The sequence below is a fragment of the Pholcus phalangioides genome, unplaced genomic scaffold (genome assembly GCF_987345545.1).
Source record: "Pholcus phalangioides strain wild (caught in Gottingen) unplaced genomic scaffold, Ppha-v1.0 ptg000009l_1, whole genome shotgun sequence".
Lineage (NCBI taxonomy): Eukaryota > Metazoa > Arthropoda > Arachnida > Araneae > Pholcidae > Pholcus > Pholcus phalangioides.
The window spans coordinates 35,921,204-35,945,980 of record NW_028301602.1 but is presented as its reverse complement, the minus strand read 5'-3'; the positions used below and the strand labels follow the sequence as shown (position 1 = coordinate 35,945,980).

Sequence of the window (24,777 nt, the reverse complement as noted above, 5' to 3'; positions counted from 1 at the left end):
TGTAGTAAAATATATCTATGTATGTTGCCAGAAATTCTTTATGTAATGTATCAATACGACCCATGGAAGGTTTCTTATATCCCTTTGGGTCGAAAAGTGTTTGTTTAATTTTTTTTTTTTTGTCTGTTTTGTCAATTGTGCTGTTTGTTCAATAAAATAAAAAAAAAAAAAAAAAAAAAAAAAAAAAAAAAAAAAATATATATATATATATATATATATATATAGGAAAACCTACCACTGTACTAACGTCCATTTCAAGCAAGTTTCGGTTTCGATAATTATGCGTTCCAATCAAAATTAGTTTTAGTTTCACAAGAGCAGTGTTTCTCAACCGCCTCCACACCAACCATGGCCCCCGCTCTGTCCCCCTAGGGGCCGCGGCCCGGTACTGGGTCACGACTGATCTGCCGTTTCATTTCCCCCATTTATGTTCCATTAATCATAAGTTTGACTGAGCCTTCCACTTACAAAAACAAATGATACCGGGCCGCGGGATTCCAGAGGTTGAGAACCATTGCACTAGAGGCATCTATTGTTAATATTTTCAGATTTTATAAATACGTGAACGATATTTTATTTTGCACATATTAATTATGGTGACATCCGTTTTACTTTATCATTTTTTATGTGAGAAAATTATTTCTCAAAAATTTACAGAATACGTGATTATTTTGATAAGTCACACCCACTCATAAAATAAATAGATACAATAAAATTTCGGTTAATACGATGCTACGACACAAATCAATCCATCAATGGAACACAGAATATTTAAGTTCCAAAAATGTCAAGTCGGTGAAGAAATTCTTCCCTTCGATTCCGGCGAGAATGAAATGTTACCATTTCTCCACAAATTTCCACTTGACCCAATTTATTACTGGGCATGGGAATTTTCAAAGTTATCTCGCCAGAATGAAACTAGGTAGAACGAACGGCCAGTAGTTCTCTGTGTACATGTGGAACCGATGAAGAAGATCCTACGCATCGTCTTTTGTCATGCAAAAATCTGACGAAGGAGAGGATTCATTTTAGAAAAGAGCTTAAGAAACTGTCTATTTCTTGGCCGCCTGCATTGTCCGATTTGGTCAGATCGAAGGAAGTCCTTCGCATTCTGAAAACATATGTACAAAATATCTTTGCGGAAAAATAATTGGTTTCTATTTTATTTTTTGTATATCCAGTGTGTGTTGTACGTTCTCATCTTTGCAAGTGCTGTTTTTGATTTTTGAATAATTAAACAAATTTTCATTTAATTACTAATTCCTTTTCTCTTTTACTTTTAATTTTTTCTTTTCTCACTATTTATATATATATATTTATGTGTGGTCGCGTATATTTTCTATTCATGTATGTGTATTGTAATTATTATTTTTTTTTTTAACATTGCATTGACACCATATGACATCCTCTGGTGCTATATTGCGCTTTCGAATTGCATCCGTATGTTATTATTGTACATATTGATTTATCCTTTCTTTTTGTATTACGCTATATTGCAAATTTGAGTTTCTTGAATCGTATATGTTTGTTGTTGCCTCGTGGCATACTCTGTGGAACACGAGCTGTTTCTGAAGGACCCAAATAATAATAATAATAATAAAAAAATACGACGCTCTTCTGCCTTTATGAGCCGGAACCATTGAGAAATTACCTTTAAAAACTGTGATGTACGTTGCAATGTATTTCGTACTCTTATGTTTTGGATGTAGGAACCAGGGTTTTAGAAATCTTTTACTGTCTGATACGCCCAGTGTCTTTTATTTGGTGTGACTGTTTCGGATTGCGAAAATTTTGAACTGGGCATAAATGTTTTAATATGCCTATAACTTTGATTCGTTTGATACGCAAAGTTTCCATATTCTGTGCAGGGTTTGTTTCAAAACAAATCACCCGATTTGAAAATGCGTACATTACGAGAAATATTGAACATACAATTAACATTAATTTTATATTGCATGGCTAATCAAAGTTTTGTACAAACCGAATTAAAGGTGCTCAATATGTCCATCTTGGGATGCACGGCATGTCTATACGGTACTAAAATTCGTCTCGAATTTCTGCGAATTTGTTTGCACCCACTGCGAGTGAATTTCTATGGACTACGTGCGAAACTGTCGGATGCTCTCCACATTTTCATCTGACGTGCGAGGCGGCCAGAGGATTTCCCTTTACACAGATATCACGTGTCCCGGAATTGTTTAAACCATCGCCTAATGCTCTGAGCAGTAGGACGTTCAACACCAGGGTATTGTCGACAAAAAGCACGATGAACAGTTACGGACTCGCACTTCTCGTAGCCTAGAACACAAAACGATTTCTGTTGTGCAGTCACCATCTTGACAAACACTGAAGTGGCGGCCGAAGGAAGAGCGTTAGCTCTACCTGTCGGCAACTGCGTGAAACTCGAGATTTCCCTCTTTCTACCTATACATCATTCGATTAAAACGGATCAAAAGCTCAATAGTTATGATTTTTGAAATCGGATGATTCTTTTTGGAACACCCTGCATATTCCTAATGTCAATGTTGATATTTTCTGCATGATGAGAATCACTCTAATTTCTACTTAAACGATTTTTCAAAAAGACTTTCTTCCGCTTTTCTTTCAACGCCATTCTACAGGGTGATTACTTAATTCCTTTTGCCGCATTATACTTTTACGAGTACTGGCGAACTTTGGAGCCTAGAGACCTACTTCCAGTTAGAAAAATTATCCAAATAATGTTTATAGAACTCAAATAAGTCATTCATGTCGCAAAGGGTTTTTATATAGTTATTAAAATATGAAAATTAACTTTTTATACGGACACCGTCTTCAAATACCAAACTAGAAAGTTGTTGCCCTGTCTCTCTTGAGGCCAACAGTTTCCAAGTGCAGTATTTACAGAGATAGTAGAGTTCAAAATGGAGGAAAGTTGAGAAAGAATAGCATAAATAAGGGAAAGAAGCGTTGTCCGTTAGTTTTTGTTGTTCTTTCCCAACTTTTCTGATTTTTTTTAAATCAAAAAATATCTAAGTGAATATTGCACTTAGAAACGTAGACTTTTTTGTTAGCATCAGAAAAAATAAGGCAACAACTTTTTAATTGGGTTTTTGAGGACAAGGTGTCTGTATAAAAAGTATGCCTCTAGGATCAACGGCTCGCCGATAAAATGCGGTAAGAGGAATCACCCTGTACATGGGGGGAACCATTGGCGTACGCAAAGGGGGGTGTTTGGGGTTCTAACCCCCCCCCCCCCAAGCCGACATTATAGAGTACTTCTGCAGGAAAAAACGTAAATCCCCCCTGAGAAGAAAAAAAATTGAAAACCCCCTTGAGAAAATTCTGCGTACGATTATAGGGGGAACAATATAAACACACACCGATAAAGAGATATGAGCCGTTTCATCATATTGCAATTATTTTCCCTTGGGAAATGAAAATAATTCCGGAAACCTGCAAATGAGGACAGAATTTCAAAAACATGTGAGAACTTCGAGTAAACCTGCACTCACGAACCAGTAGTATGGAATGGAATCGATTCACACACAAAATAATAAAAGAACGGAATCGCACATAATTTTGTCTGCAGACGAAAAAAATATTTATTCATTTTTCCCCTAGCAATTTTTTTTTTGTTTTCCACAGAAAAGGGTGCTGATTTTTTTTCTCTTTTCCAGTTTTGGCAGTATTAGAAAAAAAGAAAAATAGTATACAGGGGGGAGAAACAGATTTTTCACAATACTTTTCTTTTTTTAATATACGTAAATCCACTCTCGACATATCATATGTACAAAGGCAAAAAAAAAAAAGCATAACAAACATGAAAAATAATTTTCGAATTTTCACACGAGAAAAAAAACCAGAAAATTTTGGATTTTCAACTGCAAAAAAAGGCAAATATTTGAACAAAAAAAAAAGAGAAAAATATTAATATAACATCGTTCCTGTATGTTATCATATACATAAATTTTCCAAAAAATATGAGACAAAAAAATATTTTGAAATATAATTTCCAGAACATAGTGAACATATATATATGCTCATTCATATTTTTCCTTTATTTTATTCAAACATGAGCATTTTTATATATATATATCTTTTTTTTTTTTGCATTTATCTTAAAATTCTGAAATATTTACACAATTTGACACCTAAAAATGACACACAAATCAGATCAGTAATTTTCTTATTTTCATTCTTACAGGGCAACTTCACATTTTGAAATGTTTTAAACACTGAGAGGCGATCAACTGTTATCTCAAACTATTTAATGCTCCACTCATATTACTAATTCACTAGAATAGAGTCAAAATAGCGGACACTGAGACATACTAGCCACATTTTTTTTATAATTGTTTTTCATTGTCGTTATTCGATTCCTATTAAAAAATTTGATCATTTAACAACAGCATAATACAATACGAATTATTATAATTATTATTTAATTATTCGAGGGGGTAGCAACGAACGTAAATGAGAGGGATTCGTTATTGGTATTTCAGAATCATCTGGGAGGGGGGGGGGGTAATGGCAGGTTCAACATTCGGGTTATTTTGGAGGAAAAATAATGGGAATAAACTTGATCTTTTAGCACGCAGACTGTGAGAGCTCGTTGCAGATACTTCTTGTGCAGCATTTGGCGGTATCAGGCAGGCTGCAAGTTTTCAACATGCTTTTGAAATTCGTAGTTGTTGGCAGCTTCTCAAGCATTCATAACTATAAATTGCATTCCAGTTAATGATGAAAAATATTTATTTCAGTCTGAGAGAAAATCAGAAATATTATAATAAAATTCTATCAATTCCTCACTCAATCATGAAAAAAAATAATGATTTTCAGTATGTATTATATTTTAGTATTATATTATCACAAACTGAGTACAGTCTTTGAAGATTATTCAGGAATGCAATGTAAATAAATTATATTTTAATCAAGGCTAGCGGGTCCTCTATATTTATTTTTTTGGTAAATTTACAGTGTAAAATAATTTAGAAATTAATACCAATGATTCTGATCCCCATGGTTATAGTTTCTCCAGTGTGGAAAGAGACCATGACTTTAATAAATAGTGAAGAGTTATTGAATGTAATGTAACTTATTGAATCAAAACATCAATTAGGAATTAAGAAAGTTTTTCTCAAGATAAACTTCAGATTCTCAGAATGCGCTTCAAATAAATTATATGAATTCAGCAGATTTTTTACTAAAGACGCATAGAAGGTGAAGATCTTCCCCAGCAGGCTGAAAAACAGTATTTATGTCTCTCTCATTAACCCTTGTTAACTGCTAAAAAAAATTTCATCATAATTTTTTTCACTCTCATTGCATAGGGATTTGATTTCTTGCTTAAAAGAAATATTTATTGAGGAATTATTATTTCTAGGTGAGTTGAAGTTCATAACTTTTAGGAAGTCAATTATTATTTTTGCATGTAATTTTCATCGAGACTTGCAATATTGAGTAGTTGATCACAATTGTTGAGTAGTTAGATGCTTAAGCAGTGTAAGGGTTAAAAGACTCTACATTTTCTTTTTTTTTGCAGTACTGTGAACTTCATAACTTTATCAACAAGGAACTATATGAATAATATTCTTATGATTGAATCTAACAAGTGTCTTGCTGCCATGTGTAACATTAACAACAGCTAGTTTTCACTAAAACGTTATGAAGCTAAAATTCTATGGCTCTGTTTCATGTTTTCAAAACATTAAAGCACTTGTGATTTCTCAAGTATTGTGCAGTTTAACCAATGCATTATACATGACGAATTAAGTAATAACAAGGAACAAGTTCAGGCTTCAGTTTATTTTAAATGAATGAAAATATTCATCCCTGTAAAAAGCCAACACTTCTGATTTAGACAAACCCGTTTGGTAACATAGTCTCAGAAAATTAATTCCACAAGTTGCAGTAATCATCTTTTACAGCACCAAATGTACATGGTTATGTTTGTGAGAAAGAAACATGAAATGAAAAATAAACATGCTTTATTTTATGCTACCTAAATCTCAACATGAAAATGTGATGCATTAATCCAGGATTCTCACTAAACTTCTGGCTTCAGCGAATTATTTCTTGCCTGCATGGACTCAGTTTTAGAATTAAGGTTTTTTTTAAAAAAAAAATTACAATTCAACATATTATATTTATTATAGTTCAACATCACTTAAGAAAAACAGAGTTACAGTTGAAGAAGGTTAAAAAAATATTTAAAGATGAAGCTGCCAGACCCAGTTATTGCTCGTATTTCAGAAAAATATCGCCACACATCTTATATTTGCCTCAAAAAATAAGATTACCTGAGTAAAAATTTAATGCATCATAAGATTTATATTTATATATTCTCATTCATATAATAGATATATGTATAATATATACCTTTCGTATACTCCATCCCACGTCAACTGGCAAGATAGAATTAGCAACAAAAATACTTTGATATATACTTTGCTTTGTTAAAGGTCTTTTGTTTAATATATTTTCTTTTTGAAAAGGAATTAATTTTTTTTTGGGAGCAATCAGAATGCTTTTGAAAATTTCAATATTGAACAGTGCTTTAAAAATCATTCACACTGAATTGACATAGAATTTTGTTACATAAAAGAATGGCCATAATCTTTTTAGGTTCCAATGAGGCATAGATTAGTTTATCTACAGCTAAACAGTGGTAATAATGTTTGTTTTCATACTCTTCATTTCAGCTGCATAATTCATAAAATACAATCAAATATCATACAATATTAAACATTGTGATTTATCAATGTAATTGGAAACAACATTTAAAATAATTTTATCGTATGAACAAATTTTCAAATAATTATTTTGATACTCAAATCATTGGAATTTGAAATTAAAAAAACAAACTTTATAAATTTCACATATAAGGCTTTAATAGCTGTTGTGAGTATTTAGGGCTGTTATACCATCATAAATAAGAACATAAACTTATTCACGATTGCTAAACAGTCCAAAATCCTTACGTAATAAAGCTTTGCAAACTTCAAATCATTTTTTATGAAACAATAGGCAACAAGTGAAAAATATATTTTTTTCTAAAAAGTGCATGTCTGATAACATAAACAAAAATAATCAGTGATAAATAAACTCAATGAACGACAATCAAATTAATAAGGCACTTTCTTCACAAAAATACGAAGAGCAATGAAAGCCAATCGATCACTACCCCAAATTCCTTAGAAAGACAATGTACTATACTTGCAACAGCACCAAAAAGGATGGAGTCATTTTTTTTTATTTTTAAAATTGTCTCACATTTAACATTCATTAGTAGCAAAAAAATATCTTAGTTCGTTGTCACACAAAGATTTCTTCTTTTTGAAAGGAAATTTCAATGCACTCTCAGTAGTAGTAGTAACAGTACTAACATGCATACAAATGAACATCGAGGTGAATGCAATGGAGTTTTACATGCACACTGACCCACGTATATTTACTAAGATTTTTGTTTACATAGCCCACCATTCATTTTTACATTCTAACCATCTGACATATGGCAGCTAAATTGAATCGTCAACAAGGGATAGTATATTTATTATCAGTAACAATACTCTTACGAACATCACACCATACAATAAGCTATTTCTATGTTGATACAACATAGAGAAAAACATGAAACAAACTGTCAACTGAAATTAGGCATTTTTTTCATCAGCTTTGCTGACGTGTCTTAACAGAAAAAAATGCACGCAAGGAAATAGTGTAATTGGAGTGCGTTGATTTTCAAGTGTATTCAGGAGAACAGTTCGAGTCATACCTACAGTGTTTGCATGCACAATACATTAGCATGAATGGCTAAAACTACTTTCCAAACACCAAAATCTGTACACTATTCAAGTGAGGGAGAAAAAAATATATCACATGATTGTTAACAAAATGGCCAAGATACGAAAATTCCAGAATTCATTGTTAAGTAAAAATAAACCCAATCATTCTGATTAAAAGTTTAATTAAGATTATAAATAAGAATAATTGCAATGGAAAATAAACAGTGTGCATGTTCTACCTTGAAAGGAATGTTAAGGTTCATGAGTGGGTAAAAAAATGGAATTTTTTTTTTTATGGATGAAGCCCGATTTTGTATATCTAAATGTTTTTTTATATGTATAAATTGATAAAACTCATACTAACAAATTTTGAAAGCATGAACGTTTATTAAAACATATACATGCCTCATAGAAACATTTCATTTTTCTGAAATTAATGTAACATTTCAGTTCCCCCCCCACAAATATAATGTTTCACAATAGTTCTTTTTTTTCAAGCTCTTCAGTGTTTCAGTATCAATATTCAATTTTTCATATAAAAATGAAAGGAAAATTGTTAAACGATTAGATTGGCAGAAAACTTGAAAAAAGGTCATATAATTTGAAATATTGATAGTGTACCTCGAGAAGAGGAATAGCTTATTGAAAACAAAATAAAATGCTTTAAAATGGAGGTGAATTTAGAAATTCTGTGACATTTTTAATCTTCAATCATCTGTGAATAATGTCAATACAAAGTCATACAAATAAAAAATTTATCAATCATATAAGTAGAGCGTTATTGGTTATAGGGGAAAACATTCTACCAAATATCGTACAAAGAAAATAATAAAATAGAAAAATTTCAAATACTTGAGGAATAATAATCTACCATTGCATACAATATTAACAAGATAACCATGTGCAGGAACATTGCACATGTATTTTGCAAATATAAAATAACAGTTTTTCTTAGAATAAGAAACAATTACATGAAATTCTATACAACTTTGAAATAAAAATTGAATTTACATATGAAATCAACGAATTTATAACCAAAAGCTTTTAAATGGGCATTGAGAAAAATATATATTTTTTCTTTTTAACACTTTCTCCACAACATGATGAACTATAGATGATTAATGAAGGTATCAATTTTTATTTTTTTGCAAAATCTGAAATTTAATAACTTTCAGCAATGTATTAGCTTAACAGCAACCGATGAAAATTATATCATGCTCAGGGTAGCTTGATGATGAAACTCATCTTATCTGCTACCTTTTCCATGAATAAATAAATAAATATTATTGGTTTAGTTTCAGCTTGGCATTGATTGTAATGTCGAGTATTCATACATCATTAGGGGGAAATGTAGAATTCTCAAACTTTTGAAAGCTCGTTTGTTTTCATTTGAAGATTGTTGCATAGGGTACATTTTACTGCAAAACTAAAATTTCACAATGCCATCATTAAATATTTTTGATCAAACTATATATAGTAGTTAAAAATGACAACAGATGACAACAGGAATAAAAACAAAAAAATTGCAAAATAAAACTGGTTGCAAAGAGCAAATGACAACTTGAAAGCAATGTAATCAGCAGCTACTCATGTTTTTGTTTTTTCAGCTTCTGCTACTTTTGTACTGATTGAACAAATCAAAGGTGCAGAAGAATCAAGACATGGAGCAATGATGTATAAGCTACGAACAGCGATAATATGTTCTTCCTTGCCTCAGTAGCAAGAAAGAAAAATACACTGACATTGATTGTGAGAATAAGTATACACACATACACACAAAAGAAATGGCTTCTGTTATTTTGTACAGAATGATGGAATTATTATTTTTGCTTTCCTCTCAAATGTTGCAGGCACAGAACAGAGCGTACAAGAGACTCTGCGTTCAAACCAAAGCAGGGACATCCCTCAGGGAGGGTGGCAAGTCCAACGCATCCAAGAGATCTTCCCCTTGAAGAAGATGTGAAACCTGAATAGGCGCATTGACATCTGCATCGTACTGACTGATGTTCAGAAATGAGTCGAGAAGTTCGCTTTCTGAAGCTAACAGAACAGATTCTTGTACAGAGTCATTCTGCTGTTGTTGTTGCTGCTGCTGCTGTTGTGACTGCTGATGGTTGGCATTTTGTGTTGGCAGTGGAAGAGCTACAGACTTGCTCTAAAATGATAAAAAAAAATTTGAATCTCCATTAAACCTTGTATTCCTTGAAGCAATTCCATAAAAAATCATTTACTACTTTGATGAACATAAAATGAAATTTCATCTTTCTTATTTTCCTAGTGTGGCTTAAAAACCATTTGTTTTTTTAAATTTAGTGACATTGGACACCTTGCTTTTAAAATGACATAACTTGAGACAATATTCATCTATTAACCCATTAACGACAACTTTTATTTTTTTAAAAACAAAAAATAATGAGAGGAACCACTTCCACCATTTATTGGCAAAGAAAAAACTTAAAATTTAGAATGGGAAATTTTCTTACCAACCGGCGTTAATGGGTTAACACGTTACAAACACACAAGCCTGAATATATTGATGGATGAACATTGTCTCAAGTTATGTGTCACTTGAGACACAATATTCATCCATTAATATGTTGGGGTTGGTGTGCTCCTAACATGCATATTTCTGTTAACATACTTAGGTAAAAGGAAAAAACAACACTACAACAGATCAATGCAAAGCTAACATAAAGGTCACACATAACAAAGCTCTCTGGCCTATTTTCCAATGATGAAATTTTTTCTGATAAATTTGGAAGTGCAGTATTCATCAATAAATTCAAACAAGCACAACTCCACAACATAAATATATTAGTGCCACACATATTCTCATTTACTGATTATTCCGGCATGTGCCGATTCTTTAGAAATTCCATAGACAAATGTTTATAAGGTGCATGTACAGTAATAGTATTCATCAATATATCCCCTTTTCATAATTATAAATTTGAGAGAGTAATTTTAATCCCTTCATGTACAAGCAAAAAATTTGGTTTGGCAACAAATTTAGACAATATGTTTAATTATTTACACATCTCAACAGGCTAAGCCCAATTACAGAGATGGAAAATCACTGCTGACATGCAAATACCAAAAATACAATAAAGTAATGAAAATAAAAAGAAAAAATAATACTTCATCAAATTTATGCGTTAAAAATGAAATCATCAAATAAACACAATATATATATACACATACATATATACATAATAGACATATAAATTGATAATTCCATACAAGAAAGACAGTTACGTCTATCAAAAGTAAAAAAAGTGCTGGGTTAAACCAGCACCTTCTAGAGATAGAAGACCTCTGCAGTTGTTTGCTATAAACGTCATTCAGACTACCCAGCAAGTTTGCCACATTTTGAAACACAGCATCCTATTTTGTTTCTTCTTATTTTGGTGTAGAATCTTCATGATTGGCTCAAAAATACTGCATAGTGATTGGATGTGGGCATAGAAATCGCTAATTCTGAGCCCGATCATTTCTTTTCCTCAAAACGATGATACTGGCACGAGCAGGGAATTTTTTTCCCTGAATATTCTGAGGGAAAATGGACTGACGTCACAAGCAGACTGCAGAGGCCTTATATCTCTAGAAGGTGCTGGTTAAACGCAGTGAAAATGAGTAAGTTTTGTATTTCTATTGGCAGTACATTAAGTAACCTAGAAACAAGGTGAAGAGAGGAAATACTTGCATCAGCTTTTAATTAACTTAAATAAGGTAAACTATAAATTTCATTTGCTCCTCGAGTATACTTCCTCTTGATGGCCAGATTTATGTTTTACTGATGATTTTGTGGTTCAAAGCAGAGTTGGACAATTCCACATATTCCTCTCTAAAAAGTCTTGTAGGTTGATGGTAGCAAATCCAAGTATCCAAATGATGTCTAATTTTCTTTCAGTCAATATAGAGAGAGAAGTTCAAGATGAATATATTCTTGACATGCTGAGAAACTCAGTTCACTTTTGTTAAAGTGATTTATTAAAATTTATTATTTGTCAAAACTATAAAAATAAATACTTTGAAAGAGTTTTCAATTTTTAAATAAAAATTAAATTGGGAGCAAGGGATTGAAATCCTTCAAAATTTTCATCTGAATATACCAACCTGCTGAACTTCTGGGTATTTGCTGTTACCAGAACTGAGGTATCCACGACTGGCATCTTCACCGCTTATCAGAAGGTTCAACAGCACACTCTCTGTTGCAGGGATACCTATGTAATATACGAAAAAAAATATCATTTAGTAATATAGACAACATTTTTTGAAAACTCAAAAAAAAAAAAGAAAATGAAATGGGAGGAAACTGAGAGATTCAAATGACTCAGTAGATAAGTAATAGTGGAATAATGAGTGGTATAATTTCACTATATAAATGAGAATCTGTATTTCTGAAATAGTTACATCTAGGCCTATTAGTTATTCTATTTTGTATAGAATATACTGCAATAATTTTTTTGTTCATTGGATAGAGATCCTGTTCTTCAAATATACTTTTGGAAGTTTTTAATCCTTAAACTTCTCCTAATTCTGAATAGATGGTGAGCTTTAGTTTATTGATGATTTCCGATTTGAAACAAAATAATCAAGGGAATTTTTCTCTCAGCAAACATGGAAAAGTGCATTTCGACTATTTGCGCAGTTCACAAGTATACTCTACTCAGAGCTGTCTCTATGCATGGGTCTGGGTCCAGCCAGGCACAGAGCCCAGAGGCTTCAAGTGCAAAAAAGCTTCATGAAAATGAGATCTGGACAAATTTATGACAGTGAATATGCAAATTGGGTAGCAAGTATTTCCAGCCAGGTGGGGGGGGGGGCAGAAAAATCACTTTGCCTGAGGCCTATGATTTTGTTAAGACTGCACTGACTCTACTTTGCCAATGAGATACATATTTTGAAGAGGGAGTTTGAATGCACACTCATGGACAACCTAACAAAAGAATATTGCGACGAAGTGAGGGGAATATCAGGGTAACAGCCTTAATAGTACAAATCACTTATCTTTGCTTACAAAATACACTGCTGGCCACCCAAATTGCAACACCAAGAAAGACAAGAGATATCGCAACAATATTTATTTTGTAGATAACATGTTGACCAAGCATCAAATGATTAAATTTATAGACTTCCGTGAAGTGTGGTTCCTGCCTAAAACAGTAGCCAGAGTAGCCGCCATTGTTGAAGATCACCGCTGCCACACGCCTCGGCATTGATTCAAAGAGACTTTGGATGTGTTCTTGGGGTACAGCAGACCAAGCAGCTTCCACGCGTTGCCAAAGTTGATCTGGTGTGGCAGCTGGGGATGTAATCTGGGTCAATCGTTGAGCAACCATGGACCACATGTTTTCTATCGGCGAAAGATCCGGAGAGCGAGCTGGCCAGGGAAGCAATTCAATCTGGCGATTGACGAAGAACCTTTGGACAATGCGTGCCACGTGTGGTCGCGCATTATCCTGTTGAAATATGGCTGTGGGCAAGCCCTGAAGGTAAGGAAGGACAACTGGCTCCAACACCTCGGAGATGTAGCGCTGGCTTTTCAAAGTACCGGCAATGCGTACTAGAGGAGTGCGAGAGTAATATCCAATACCGCCCCATACCATTATACCCGGTGCAGGACCAGTGTGGCGGTGCATAACGCAGCTGTTCAGCATCCTCTCTCCACGGTGTCTCCAGACTCGAATCCGACCATCGTGGTGTTGCAGACAGAAGCGTGACTCGTCAGTAAAGACAATTTCATTCCATTGTGCCGTCCACATCCTTCTTTCATCGCACCATTGGTGACGGAGACGTCTGTGGTTCTGCGTCAAGGGTAGACGAAGCAATGGACGTCTTGCGGATAGACCACTCTGCTGTAAACGGCGTCGAATGGTACGCGCAGACACTGGATGATGCGGTATAGACTGAATGTGCTGTGCTATGGTTCGTGATGTGGCTGAGCGATCCGTCACTGCCATACGCACAATACGCCTGTCATCACGTGAAGTGGTGCACTGAGGTGGATGCGATCGAACACGTCGGTCCGTCGTACCCTCCTGCATCCAACGATCACATATCCGCATTACAGTTGTTTGGTTTCGTCCAACACGACTACCGATTTCCCTGAAAGATAATCCACAATCTCGGTAGGCCACTATCCTTCCTCTGTCGAACTCGGATACTTGATCAAAAGATGATCGCTGTTTTCTACGAGGCATAATTGATCGTTTTTTTGGAAAAACCACAAGAAAAACACAATTGCCGTACTTCAAATCGTCGAAATCTCCAAGCCTTAAATAGCGCTTTGAAGTGGCGCCACAGGCGCGCGTGATGTGCGTCTGCGCTGAAATTCTAATCATTTGCATATCTCACCTCCGCTAATGCACGTTGTAAATTTCATATTATTTGCATGCTTCCTTCAGGGTGTTGCATTTACGGTGGAAAGCAGTGTATATACAGATTATTCAAAGCTGTGATGTTTCGACCAAAATCTTTTTTTTTCTAAAGACATATTTTTGGGTGCAGCTTTTATTCACTGGAAATTATAGTAATTTCATTATCCTATGTTAAAAATTAAAAAATGAACAGAAAGAGCTTATAAGTAGAATTCCCCCCCCCCCGAAAGGTACAGCATGTTCTTCAATAGACTTTGAGAAAAGATGACGCAACTTTTAATACCACTCGAATATGAATGAAAACGTAACTACAAATCCATAAATCATTGCAAATATACAATGAAATCCTTACCTTGACATACAACACTGTGATTATCAACTTTCATTCGCTTAGGACTTTCTGTAGGACCTGGTAAAGATGGGCTCAACCGTTTTGGTGGCACAGGCTCCACAGGTGAGGAGGAAGGGCTTCTCTGCTGCTCCATGGTTGTGGCAGGGAGTTCAGAAACCGAGACCTGTACTTTAATAAGCCTGTCGTTGACCTTCACAGTGGCGGTGTGGGAACCAAGAGGAGGAGGAGCTTGGGAATGATTGCTCAAGAACGCTGTGTTCAAATTGTGTCCGCTCTTACGGTGCTGGTAGCCCGAGGACTTGCTGGATGGAAGCTGTTTCCTGGAAGGTAGTGTATCCAGCATCACAATATGTCCAGTGCTACTGTTTCCGTTGTAGAGAGATGACTGCTTATGGAAACTGGCATTGTTTGACACTTTAGCTGTCAATACATTGTTCCTGTTGTTTCCATCTGAAGCAGCTGAACTGTGCCATTTCTTGTGTGAGGGCACATCTCTGTGGGCAACAGATGAACTGGCTTTCGTTCTATCTGGCTTTCCAGAGAGATGCTTTTTAAGATCTGACTGAAGGAGCGCTGCCAAACTGGATTTGGCCGTAGAAGAATCACTAACTTGCTTGGATTTTGGACTTTTTGACTGCTGCTCAACAGGCACAACAGTGATGCTAAATATCGAAAAAAATTAAAATATTATAGCCAAAAAAAAAAAATAAAAAAATAAAATAAATAAAACAAGTAAAAAAGTTTAGAGTAATCAAACTCCATTGTAATAAATCTGAATGATTCCGTAACCCAGCGAAAAAATAAAAGTATGAAAATGTTTTGACACAGTAAAAACAGTTCTTGCAATGCATCTAGCATTCCACCAACATAAGTTATTACAGGAGTTGTTGGACTATCAAACAAGGTAGAATTTATAATTCAATGATCTTCCTTACTATAAATTGTTAGTTTGAAATAAGCAATAATTATAAAATAATTTTTATATTTGGTAAGTAATAAGCCAGATAATCATAAAATAAAAAGTCAAGAAATTTACTAGTTTAGCCTTTAAATGCATAGTTCAGCATATGTGTAAAGGGTCCTTTAAACAATCATTACTGAAGCCAGTTTGAAAATAAAAATTTATAATTGCCTTTGCAAATAAGGTGAGGTCATATTCTTTGAATGTTATATTTTTAATTCACTGATAGATGTCCTAATTAACAACTCCTCCTCTTTTTGTTTGTTGCAGAGCATTTGTGGATGTGATTTCACTAACTTGTTACAATGTTTTGTTAGCATTTTTTCATTTTTTCCTTGAAGTTTGTATAACCCAATTTTTTTTCTTACTATAGTTTGAATCACAAAGAAAGTCGTTATATATTTAAAAGGTAATATTACTTCAATGCATTTATTTTATATTAAATTTTTTTAGGCTCTGTATGTCCTATTTAAGTTCCTCTTTATAGGCAGTATAATTTCAAATATATTTTTTAAAATGATTGTTACGGCTTTTTATACATGTCAGCAACTATGAAAAAATTATTAGCTTGAAAAAAAAACCATGCATTTAGGGGGTTAAAGTGGCACTTCACGCACCCTCTTGAAATCAGCTTTTCTTTCAAACAGGACCAAACATCACTCTTGGATTAATCTTAATTTTGAGGATTTATAACTTGACACAGGTATTGCCAGAAAATGTTGGCAGAGACTAACCTGTCTAAGAATGTGCACATTGGGTGTAAAAAAGTTCTACCATTTACCTTCTGTACTGTAAAAAAAAATTGGGAAATGAGTATATCCAAAATGAGTGCAAGTTTTTTTGGTTGTGGTTCAGCTGTCACCTATATAGAAAGGCTTTTCTAAAGAATAGGCCAATTTATATGTATGGCTGAAAAATTTACATATTTTATATCTTACCTATTCATGTGTATGTATTGTAAACTATTGTGTAAATTTTTTTTTCTCATTCACATTGTCATCTTATGATACCTACAGCTAGTATATTGTGCTTTGGAATTGGCATCTTGGCCAACATATGTGATGGATGTTATCTTTTATTTTTGTATTAAACTGTATTGTCAAGTTTTTCTCTGTATCATATAATATTTGTAAGTTATGTTTGTAAGCCTTGTGGTTTGTTTAAATAAAGGTACAACAGAGAATAGGAGTTTATTTACCTGTCACCACCTGCTCTTTTATGAATTGGCTCTTGGGGACCCCACATCACAGAATTCGAAGGACTGATCAATGGAAAATCATCATCCATATTCATAGAAATGTATGGGGCTCTACTCTGGAAGTTGATCTCCTAATTGAAAAAGAAAATTCCTTCAAAATACTTCAAAGTACTTGAAACTATTCAGGAATTGAATTGTTCACTTAAAATATAAAAATCTGCAGTTTTTACTAAAATACAGATTATTTTTTTTCATATAAAAATACTAAATGTGTTGTAAAACAGCAAACAATGATTCACATCCATTGTAAGCAGGACCCGACTTTGATTTGATGGGGCACTGGGCAAAAGTAAAATTGCCCCCTCCCCAAAATGACTGCAGTCACAGAGATTTGGTACGTCAGCAAATACAGTACATGTTTGTAAACACATCAAAAAGGATGAACATAATTTTAAATGAGAAATGTAATGTAAAATTTTTCGTGAAATATCTTACAATAAATGCATGCTTTTTCACACTCATATGAGCAAAATCATTGATAATGTCATCAAAATCTAATTTTTGAGATATCTCAGCTTCAATACACAATAAAGCTAAACAGATGACTAATCAGTCATCTTGATGTAACAGATCAAAGATTACTTGATCTTTTATATCAAGTAAAGGCCCAAGTCATTTACTTGATATAAAATACTTCGACAAACTTATGATTTTATCCTTTTCAATAAGAATAATGATATTTCTCTATAACAGTTTGTTTGATATTTGTGATATTGTCAATGATGATTAAATGCTCTCTCAACATTCGGAAAAGTTTCTTCCAAACCTCTAGCATTATTTAACATTTACGGCATTGTGTTGTGTCACCAACCTGAACAGGATATAAGATTAAAATTGTTGCAATTTGTCGGAAAAACTGTTTGCAAGATCAAGATCAGATGCACAATGTTTTGCATAGTGAATATACAGAAACTTCATGAAAATTTGTATTGAGGATATCATGTTGATCAAACATGTAAAGTTTCTTCTAATTGTTTCACATTTTACAGTGAAAAAGATGTAAAATTCAGGAATCAAACAAAAGACTGACACATTGAAACATACAAAGGTTTCCAACAGCTGGCTGATGTGAAGATGAATGTAGGAAAGAGAAAATTCAACTGCCCTCATGGGGAATCACACCCACGTACTCTCACTTGCTGGGTGAGTGCACACAAGCTCTATGGAAAGATTGGAAAGCTTTGCTTTTGTAGTGCATTCACTCAGCAAGTGAAAGGATGTGGGTTCGATTCCCTGCAAAGGCAGTTCAATTTTCTCTTTCTTAAATTCATCTTTGCATCAGCCAGCTGTTAAAAACCTTTGTGTGGATAGCGAAGAGTGACATCATCCTTACAATGAAATATATTTTTGTCATGGAGTTATCATCACAATATAGGTACAAATCCAATGGTAAATTACCTGATGTAACAAGGAAAATTACTAAATAACAAAACAAATGTACAAATCACAGTAAGTAAATACATTCTGGTTCTCAAATTTCAGCAATTCAAATCATAAAGGATTATGTTGTAAAATGTATTTAGAAGTATATTACTTCATATGGATCACAGTCCTTGTCTAAAACAGTTGTAGGCGACATTGTCAGCTTCAAGTCTAAGTTGGCAAATTCATCAATTGGGTCAAGATTTGGGATGTCCGACAGACTGCCAGAATCAGGTGTACTAGGTGTTGTGCTGAAGTGGTCTGGTGAGCCACTACTCGAACTCTGAAAAGAAAAGAAATCAAAATATTGTAAGATAAATAAACAATTTTTTTTACTGCTTTCAAGTAATGACCGGATAATTAATTATTAGAAAGAAAGAATATTTTCTGCTCTATAAAAACTCAGGTGCGTAAGTTTTTCATTGTATATATCCTGTGATGTACAAAGCTCTCATTGATGCACTTCATATGGAATTATGCAGAATAAAAAACTGTTAAGAATATTATTATTCTAAATTTATAGATAGGGAAGGATTCCCAGCAAGTTCTACTTGATCAGTTCTCTGACCGAAATTTGAAAATTTCCTTAACTTTCTCTGACCAAAACTCCAGAAGAAAGAAATATAATAAAAAAAATTAACCTTTCAAATGTTTTTCGAGTTCTTTTGAAATGTTTTTTTTTCCTTCACAGAAGTCTTCTCTGACTTTTATGAAATCTTACCATATTTGAACCATAAACATTTTAAATTTTTCTGACTTTCCATGTCACTAGGAACCCTGTTTTACGCGAAAAAAAATATTATGCAGTAGACTTTTTTTTTTTATTTGCCTTTACGTCAGGTTGCACTACACGTACACGCACATTCCCGCATTTACCGATTCGTTGGGGGGGTTCCGCGTGGGGTGTAGCAGTAGTAGGTAGGGGCTCGGGGGATCCATGATGTTCTTAAGTCAGCCACCTCGTTGGGCAATTTGCCTGTTGTGGCGTTGTATTTGTATTTCTTGTATTTGTATTTCTTAAATGAGACAGAGGGTCAAGCGACATAGGAAAAAATCTGTATGTGCTGTATATTAAATTGGTTAGGCACTATCTCTTCATGAAGTACCTAACAAAACTACTGGTTGAAAATTGAACAAATAAATTTCAATAACAATAGTCAAAAATAGAATTGAATATAATCAAAAAGAGTGAAATTGTGCTTTATAGAGATAAGAGAGGATAAATTTATAATGAAAGATATGTATGTAACCCCTTTCATACCCGAGCATTTCAAATTTTCAGAAATTTTTTCATTTTTGATGATTTAAAAAAAGAAACATTAAAAAAAAATGTCAGCAAATCATTATTTTTTCAATTTTTTTTTCAAATTTCCAATTTTTTAAATACTTTTTTTTTTGGGAAGAAAATAATTCACTTCGTTCAAATTTTTCTTTTCAGCCAAAATGATAAAGGATATATTTATCATTTTCCAGAATTTTATTCCTAAATTTTATGTAATAAATCACACTTTTCCCGGAAGCACTATTCCCTGGTAGCAATCTAAAAAACCTGCAGAAAGTTCAACTTTACGTGATTGAGTAGCTGCCCTCTAATAAAAAATTAAATAAGTTGAATAAATGAAGTTTATATTCACCATATTTCTAACGCTCACTAGGTAGTAAATTGCCAATAGATGGCGATAAACGTGAGCTGTGCTTGGTTTGAAAGAAAGATATTTCCGACTCAAAACTTCCACAAAAAAAAAAATTCTACAGTGAGAAAAAGCAACTCACACATTTGTAGCACTAGGGCCTGAAAGGGATATACACATGTTGTTCATATACAATTCTAACTATATCATATATGATTAATAATAATAAACTAATTGATAAAATAAGAGAAAGATTATATGCCTTACCCTTGGAACTGAGGAGTCTGGTGTGCCACAATATCCAGGTGACAATGAGTCATCTCTGTAGCTAATGAAAGGATCATCATTTACGTTGTTTGTATTCCCAGACTCTTCAAAAAATTCCAGGTCCAGTGACAGTTTTGACTCTTTACCCGATTCTTGAAACAACAGAAGATCTGTCGAAAAAAGGAAAAAAAAAGTATAAAAATATATTGGAATTTGGTTTACCACAGACAGATTTTTCATCACAACTTTATAATTTGCCATATTAATTATGTATATTATTTAGTATTATTAAAGAAATTTACTACCATTTCACCTTCAAAGATATTGATTGTATCAATAATTTTTTTTCCAGAAACCACCCACCCGAAGATTTCCAAGAGTAAATTCTTGGTTTTTTTTTTTGTGCCATATCTATTACACAGCAATGTATGTAAATACTATAAACTGTATTATATAATGCTCTCCCCCTCTATTTCAATTCCATTGTTTGCATTATTATGAGCATATTCAGATCAAAGCTCCCGACATTAGCTCATATCAATCAATTTTTGATCTGGAATTTTCTAGAAATAAAATTTGATGGCAACTCTTTTGTCTTGGTTCCTATCAAAACAGTGACGAGTCAACATTTTTTTAAAGAGAAATAAAATGACACTAAATTTGATTTCCAACACCACAAAATGCAAATAATGAGCTTACACGTGAATATGCCTTTTAAACCTAATCTGCAGACCAGTCATTTGGGGGCCGTTGCCCCCCCCCCCCCGGCTTTTGAAAGTACACTAAAAATAGTATATATATATATATATACACCATTTTTTCATAAAATTATAAATACATTGAGTACATGTTCTTTGCCCCCCTGGAAAAATTTGAAATGACGGCCCTGCTAATCTGCCAAGTGAAATTGTAGAAGTCTTTGCATAAATAGGGTATTGGGCAAATTTTATCAAAAGGGTCTGTTTTCATCTTGTACACTTCTTGATAAAAATGATATCCTAACAAAAAATGAGGATTCCGCAAATTTGTATCTCGTCCCCGATTGAACAGTTAGTGAATCAACCCCTTGGTGAGAGAGATATTTGTCTGCGTCTTGCGTCGGCGTTTATGGTGCTAAAAGTACCACTTTAACGTCATTCATGTTTTTTTACTGGGCTCATCGCTTTGCAATGCATAAAAAAGAGCGTTGCTATTTGAATTTTTCTAAATTTTGTTGGCGTAACCGCCGAGAGCTAGATTTTTTGTTTCTTATCTCATTTTCGAACAGAGATGGTCTGAAACACCCATATCTCGGATTCCATTTACATTAGTTGATATATTCCTAGGTATGCGCCACTGTGGTCAGAGAGTGATCATAGTGACGGACTCAGGTTCGAGCCCCACCATCGCTAAAATGGTGGTCGGCTGAAGTTGGTTTTCTGTGGTTCCAAACTTCGAGGCACAAATGCGAGCCGATATTTGTTAAAAAATCCCGCCACAGAAAGCAACAGGCCTACAAACAGTGCAAATATTCAGTCATTATACTTCACTTCTGAAATATAGCAGGCAGCACTGAAAAATCAGACAACACTAGATACGCACTCAGACTGTTAAGTACACACGCTTACACTTCCGGCGCAACTCACTAGGTAGTGAATTGCCCATAGCGATAGACCCAAGTTGTGCTCGGTTTCGGGGGGGGGGGGGGGGAGGAAGACTTTCCTAGATATAGCGCCAGGGCCCCAACTACATACTTTGTATCATTTTGACACCCCGAGTAATTTAGAAAGAGCAATTAAAAAATGAATTCTTCGCCTTTAGTCCAGTGCCCGGGGCACCAGATCTGCCTTCTCCCCTTTAACTGCACTCCTGTATAGTGCAGAACGATTTTGTTGCGAAAGTGTGTTGCAAGCTATAAAGTACACACTTTGTACTGTAGAAAGATGTACTTTATTAACATCATTAGGGTACAGTACTAACTCTTAACGCATTCAGAACGTTCAGAGCAGGTTTCACGGTAATGAGATCCACTTACAATTTTCGAAAGTACAGTACATTAACTGTTAATGAGTACATGTACAAGATGAGCATCATAGACAAGAGAAAAACCACATGAAAAATGAAAGAAAACGTATCTATATACCTGCATCAGGAAAATTTAAGTAGTTCTTATTCATCACTTCCTGTTTAGGTGCAAATAAGAATTTTGTGCTGGACAAAATGACAATCGGCTTGGCCACTTTTGCAGATGGTGATGACGATCTTCTCCCTCCTCTTTTTCTCGAATTTTGTGAAATTGGTTTCTCTTTTTCTCCTCTCTCTTCGCTTCCCTTTTTGTTTTCTGCTGTAGCTAGCACTTGTTCCGATGACACTATCTGACCTTCATTTTCTGTTTTGCTGCAAAACAACACATTGCACTTGTAAAAAAAAAGATTATGCAGATCAATTGTACAATACTGTCCAGAATCATGACGTGATATATATTTTAAAGTAATTCCAATAAACATTAGAAACTAATGTTTTACCCACAAAAATATGATACATAAATTCACATGCAGCTTCAATGATCAAAATCTTATGAGACGATACAAGAAATCTTAACGAATATTGCCCTACAATATGGGCGTAAAAAAGCAGGGCAGAGGCCAGAAATTTCTTTCGGAGGGGAACAACTGGTATTAAAGGATGGGGGGGGGGATCAATGTGGTAAAATAAATTTAGCCATCTTACTCCATGTCCTTTTCTCCCGTTTTTGAGTGGAGAAACCAAAACCCCTAGTTCTCTCCTCTTGCTACCACCTTGCAAGGAAGCAATCTCAGGGGTACACAACGGGAAATATTCAATGAAGAAAATAATCGGTTTTATGCATATGGGAAAAATGTGAATTGAATTCCTCTGGAGGTACAGCCAAGTAAAAAGGTAAAGAATAAATATTTTGACGAATATATCTTGAAAAACAGTTATGAAGCAGGGTCAGCGAAACAACACTATGGACTCCCCGAGAAAAGTGATGTTCTGGGTCCCTTCCCTACCCAACTGGAAGTACCTGCTTATCAATTTACGTACCGGTACTTACTCTCACAAATCATACTAAAAAACCTCACAGTTTGGTCGGCTGGCACTAGTTTTTTTGCGAGCTGTTTTCCAACTTCGTGGCACGAATGCGAGCCGGTGTTTCATTAGTAAGATTCTTTCCGCAGAGACTGGACAGACCTTCAACACTATACTTACATAACAAAGATTCAGGTATCTGCCATTTAACTTCAAATATGGAAGGCGGAGGTACGGGGGGCGTACCCCAGCATCAAAGGTGAAGTCGACTGATCTAATGCATATATGTATAGATGAATTGACATCATCGTGCCCCCCCCCCCCCCCAGCAATAATGACCGTGCTCCGCCCCAGACTTCCAAGTCTATGGCGGACGGTAGCACCAGTACAAAGCGAAATTTGCTCTGACACATGCATGCACACACCACGTTACGGCACGCACCAATTCGTTAGAAATTACCTAGAACAGTGGTTCTTAAAGTGTGCGCCCCAGCTTCTAGGGGGTGTCGCCAACCATTGTCAGGGGCGTTTGGCGATATTGGTGCATGTCTTCGGGCTTTGAAGTGGCTCTTTGTTAGACCATTCTGGGAATACGTGTTCACTGGGTCAAGGGAGCTGTGCAAGACCAAAAGTTTAAGAACCACCACTGACCTAGAGGAATATTTATGAGGAGCATGAACGGGGTTAAATAGTCCATAGTAGTATATACTTGGTGCAACCGGGCAGATGCGTTAAGATAACACTGTAGTCAAGTAAAATACTGAGAGGTGGATGACTACACAAAAAATAACATAATTAATTTGGGGGAAATGTTACTAATATTTGAAAAAAATGTGCATACCTCAGTACATAGTTCAAGCAGATAATGGATTCCGGTTTAGTGCTGTTGTCATATATGACAGTCGCTTGAGTTAGCAGCCACACGTGACCACCATATTTAGCCAGGAATCTGTAATATCCTGTTTCACATTGTCCTTTGCGGAACACTGTAACGAAAGAAAAAAGAGAATTGTTATTCATATACAACAAAACATACATTAGCGTCGGAAAAATTTCCACCCAATTCATAATATACAAATTACACAAAAGATTTTCAATGAATAGATAACATATTAGTGTAAAGAAACAAATTTTTTTATAAAGAAATCTTTGATTTCAGTAAAAACAAGCAGATTCTTCCACAGAATAAAAGTCCAGAAACTACTAACAATTAAGCCCGAAGAAAATGAAAATAAGTTTTCCTTTCAATTCTTATTATACACCTAAAATACTTGTTTTTTCTGGGAAAAAAAAGCGATATATCGAATTCCCTAAAAATAATACAAAGAAGTGCTGTTTCTGCAAAATTCTAAAAGCCTGGTCAACATTGACTAATAGATACCTAGTTGTTTCCAACTGCCCAGATTAATGGAAGTGCCACGTTCGCTCAATACCAGTCTCTATCCAAACAATACGTAAGAAAAATAAAAAGAGACATGTCCATCTTCGAATAAAAAACGATCAATTCTGTGGTTGGAAGAGAAATCGAATGCACAAGATGAAAAAAAGAAGAAAAGAAGTCTAGTATTTCCCGTCGATACATCTACGAAAAAGCATTATGCCGAAGATCTTCCTATAAATAATCGATCGAAAGCATCCAAAATATTCAGACATATTGGAAGAATGCACAGGCAATAAGAAAATTCCCAGACACGTAAAGTATAAAGGAGA

General features: G+C 34.4%; 1 protein-coding gene across 1 annotated transcript in view; it reads right to left on the bottom strand.

Annotated features, from left to right (window-relative positions):
* Positions 1–6,470: 6,470 nt before the first annotated feature.
* Positions 6,471–24,777, bottom strand: part of LOC149082982 (uncharacterized) — a 317,105-nt gene continuing 298,798 nt past the window's right edge. Inside the window, exons 7-14 of the mRNA XM_089236028.1 lie at positions 23,909–24,053; positions 22,160–22,413; positions 20,038–20,207; positions 18,252–18,422; positions 16,658–16,788; positions 14,499–15,160; positions 11,883–11,989; positions 6,471–9,921 (exon numbers count right to left, since the gene is read on the bottom strand). Of these exons, the coding sequence (XP_089092154.1) occupies positions 9,649–9,921; positions 11,883–11,989; positions 14,499–15,160; positions 16,658–16,788; positions 18,252–18,422; positions 20,038–20,207; positions 22,160–22,413; positions 23,909–24,053 (1,913 nt within the window). The 3' untranslated portion in view covers positions 6,471–9,648. The remainder of the gene's footprint in view (positions 9,922–11,882; positions 11,990–14,498; positions 15,161–16,657; positions 16,789–18,251; positions 18,423–20,037; positions 20,208–22,159; positions 22,414–23,908; positions 24,054–24,777) is intronic.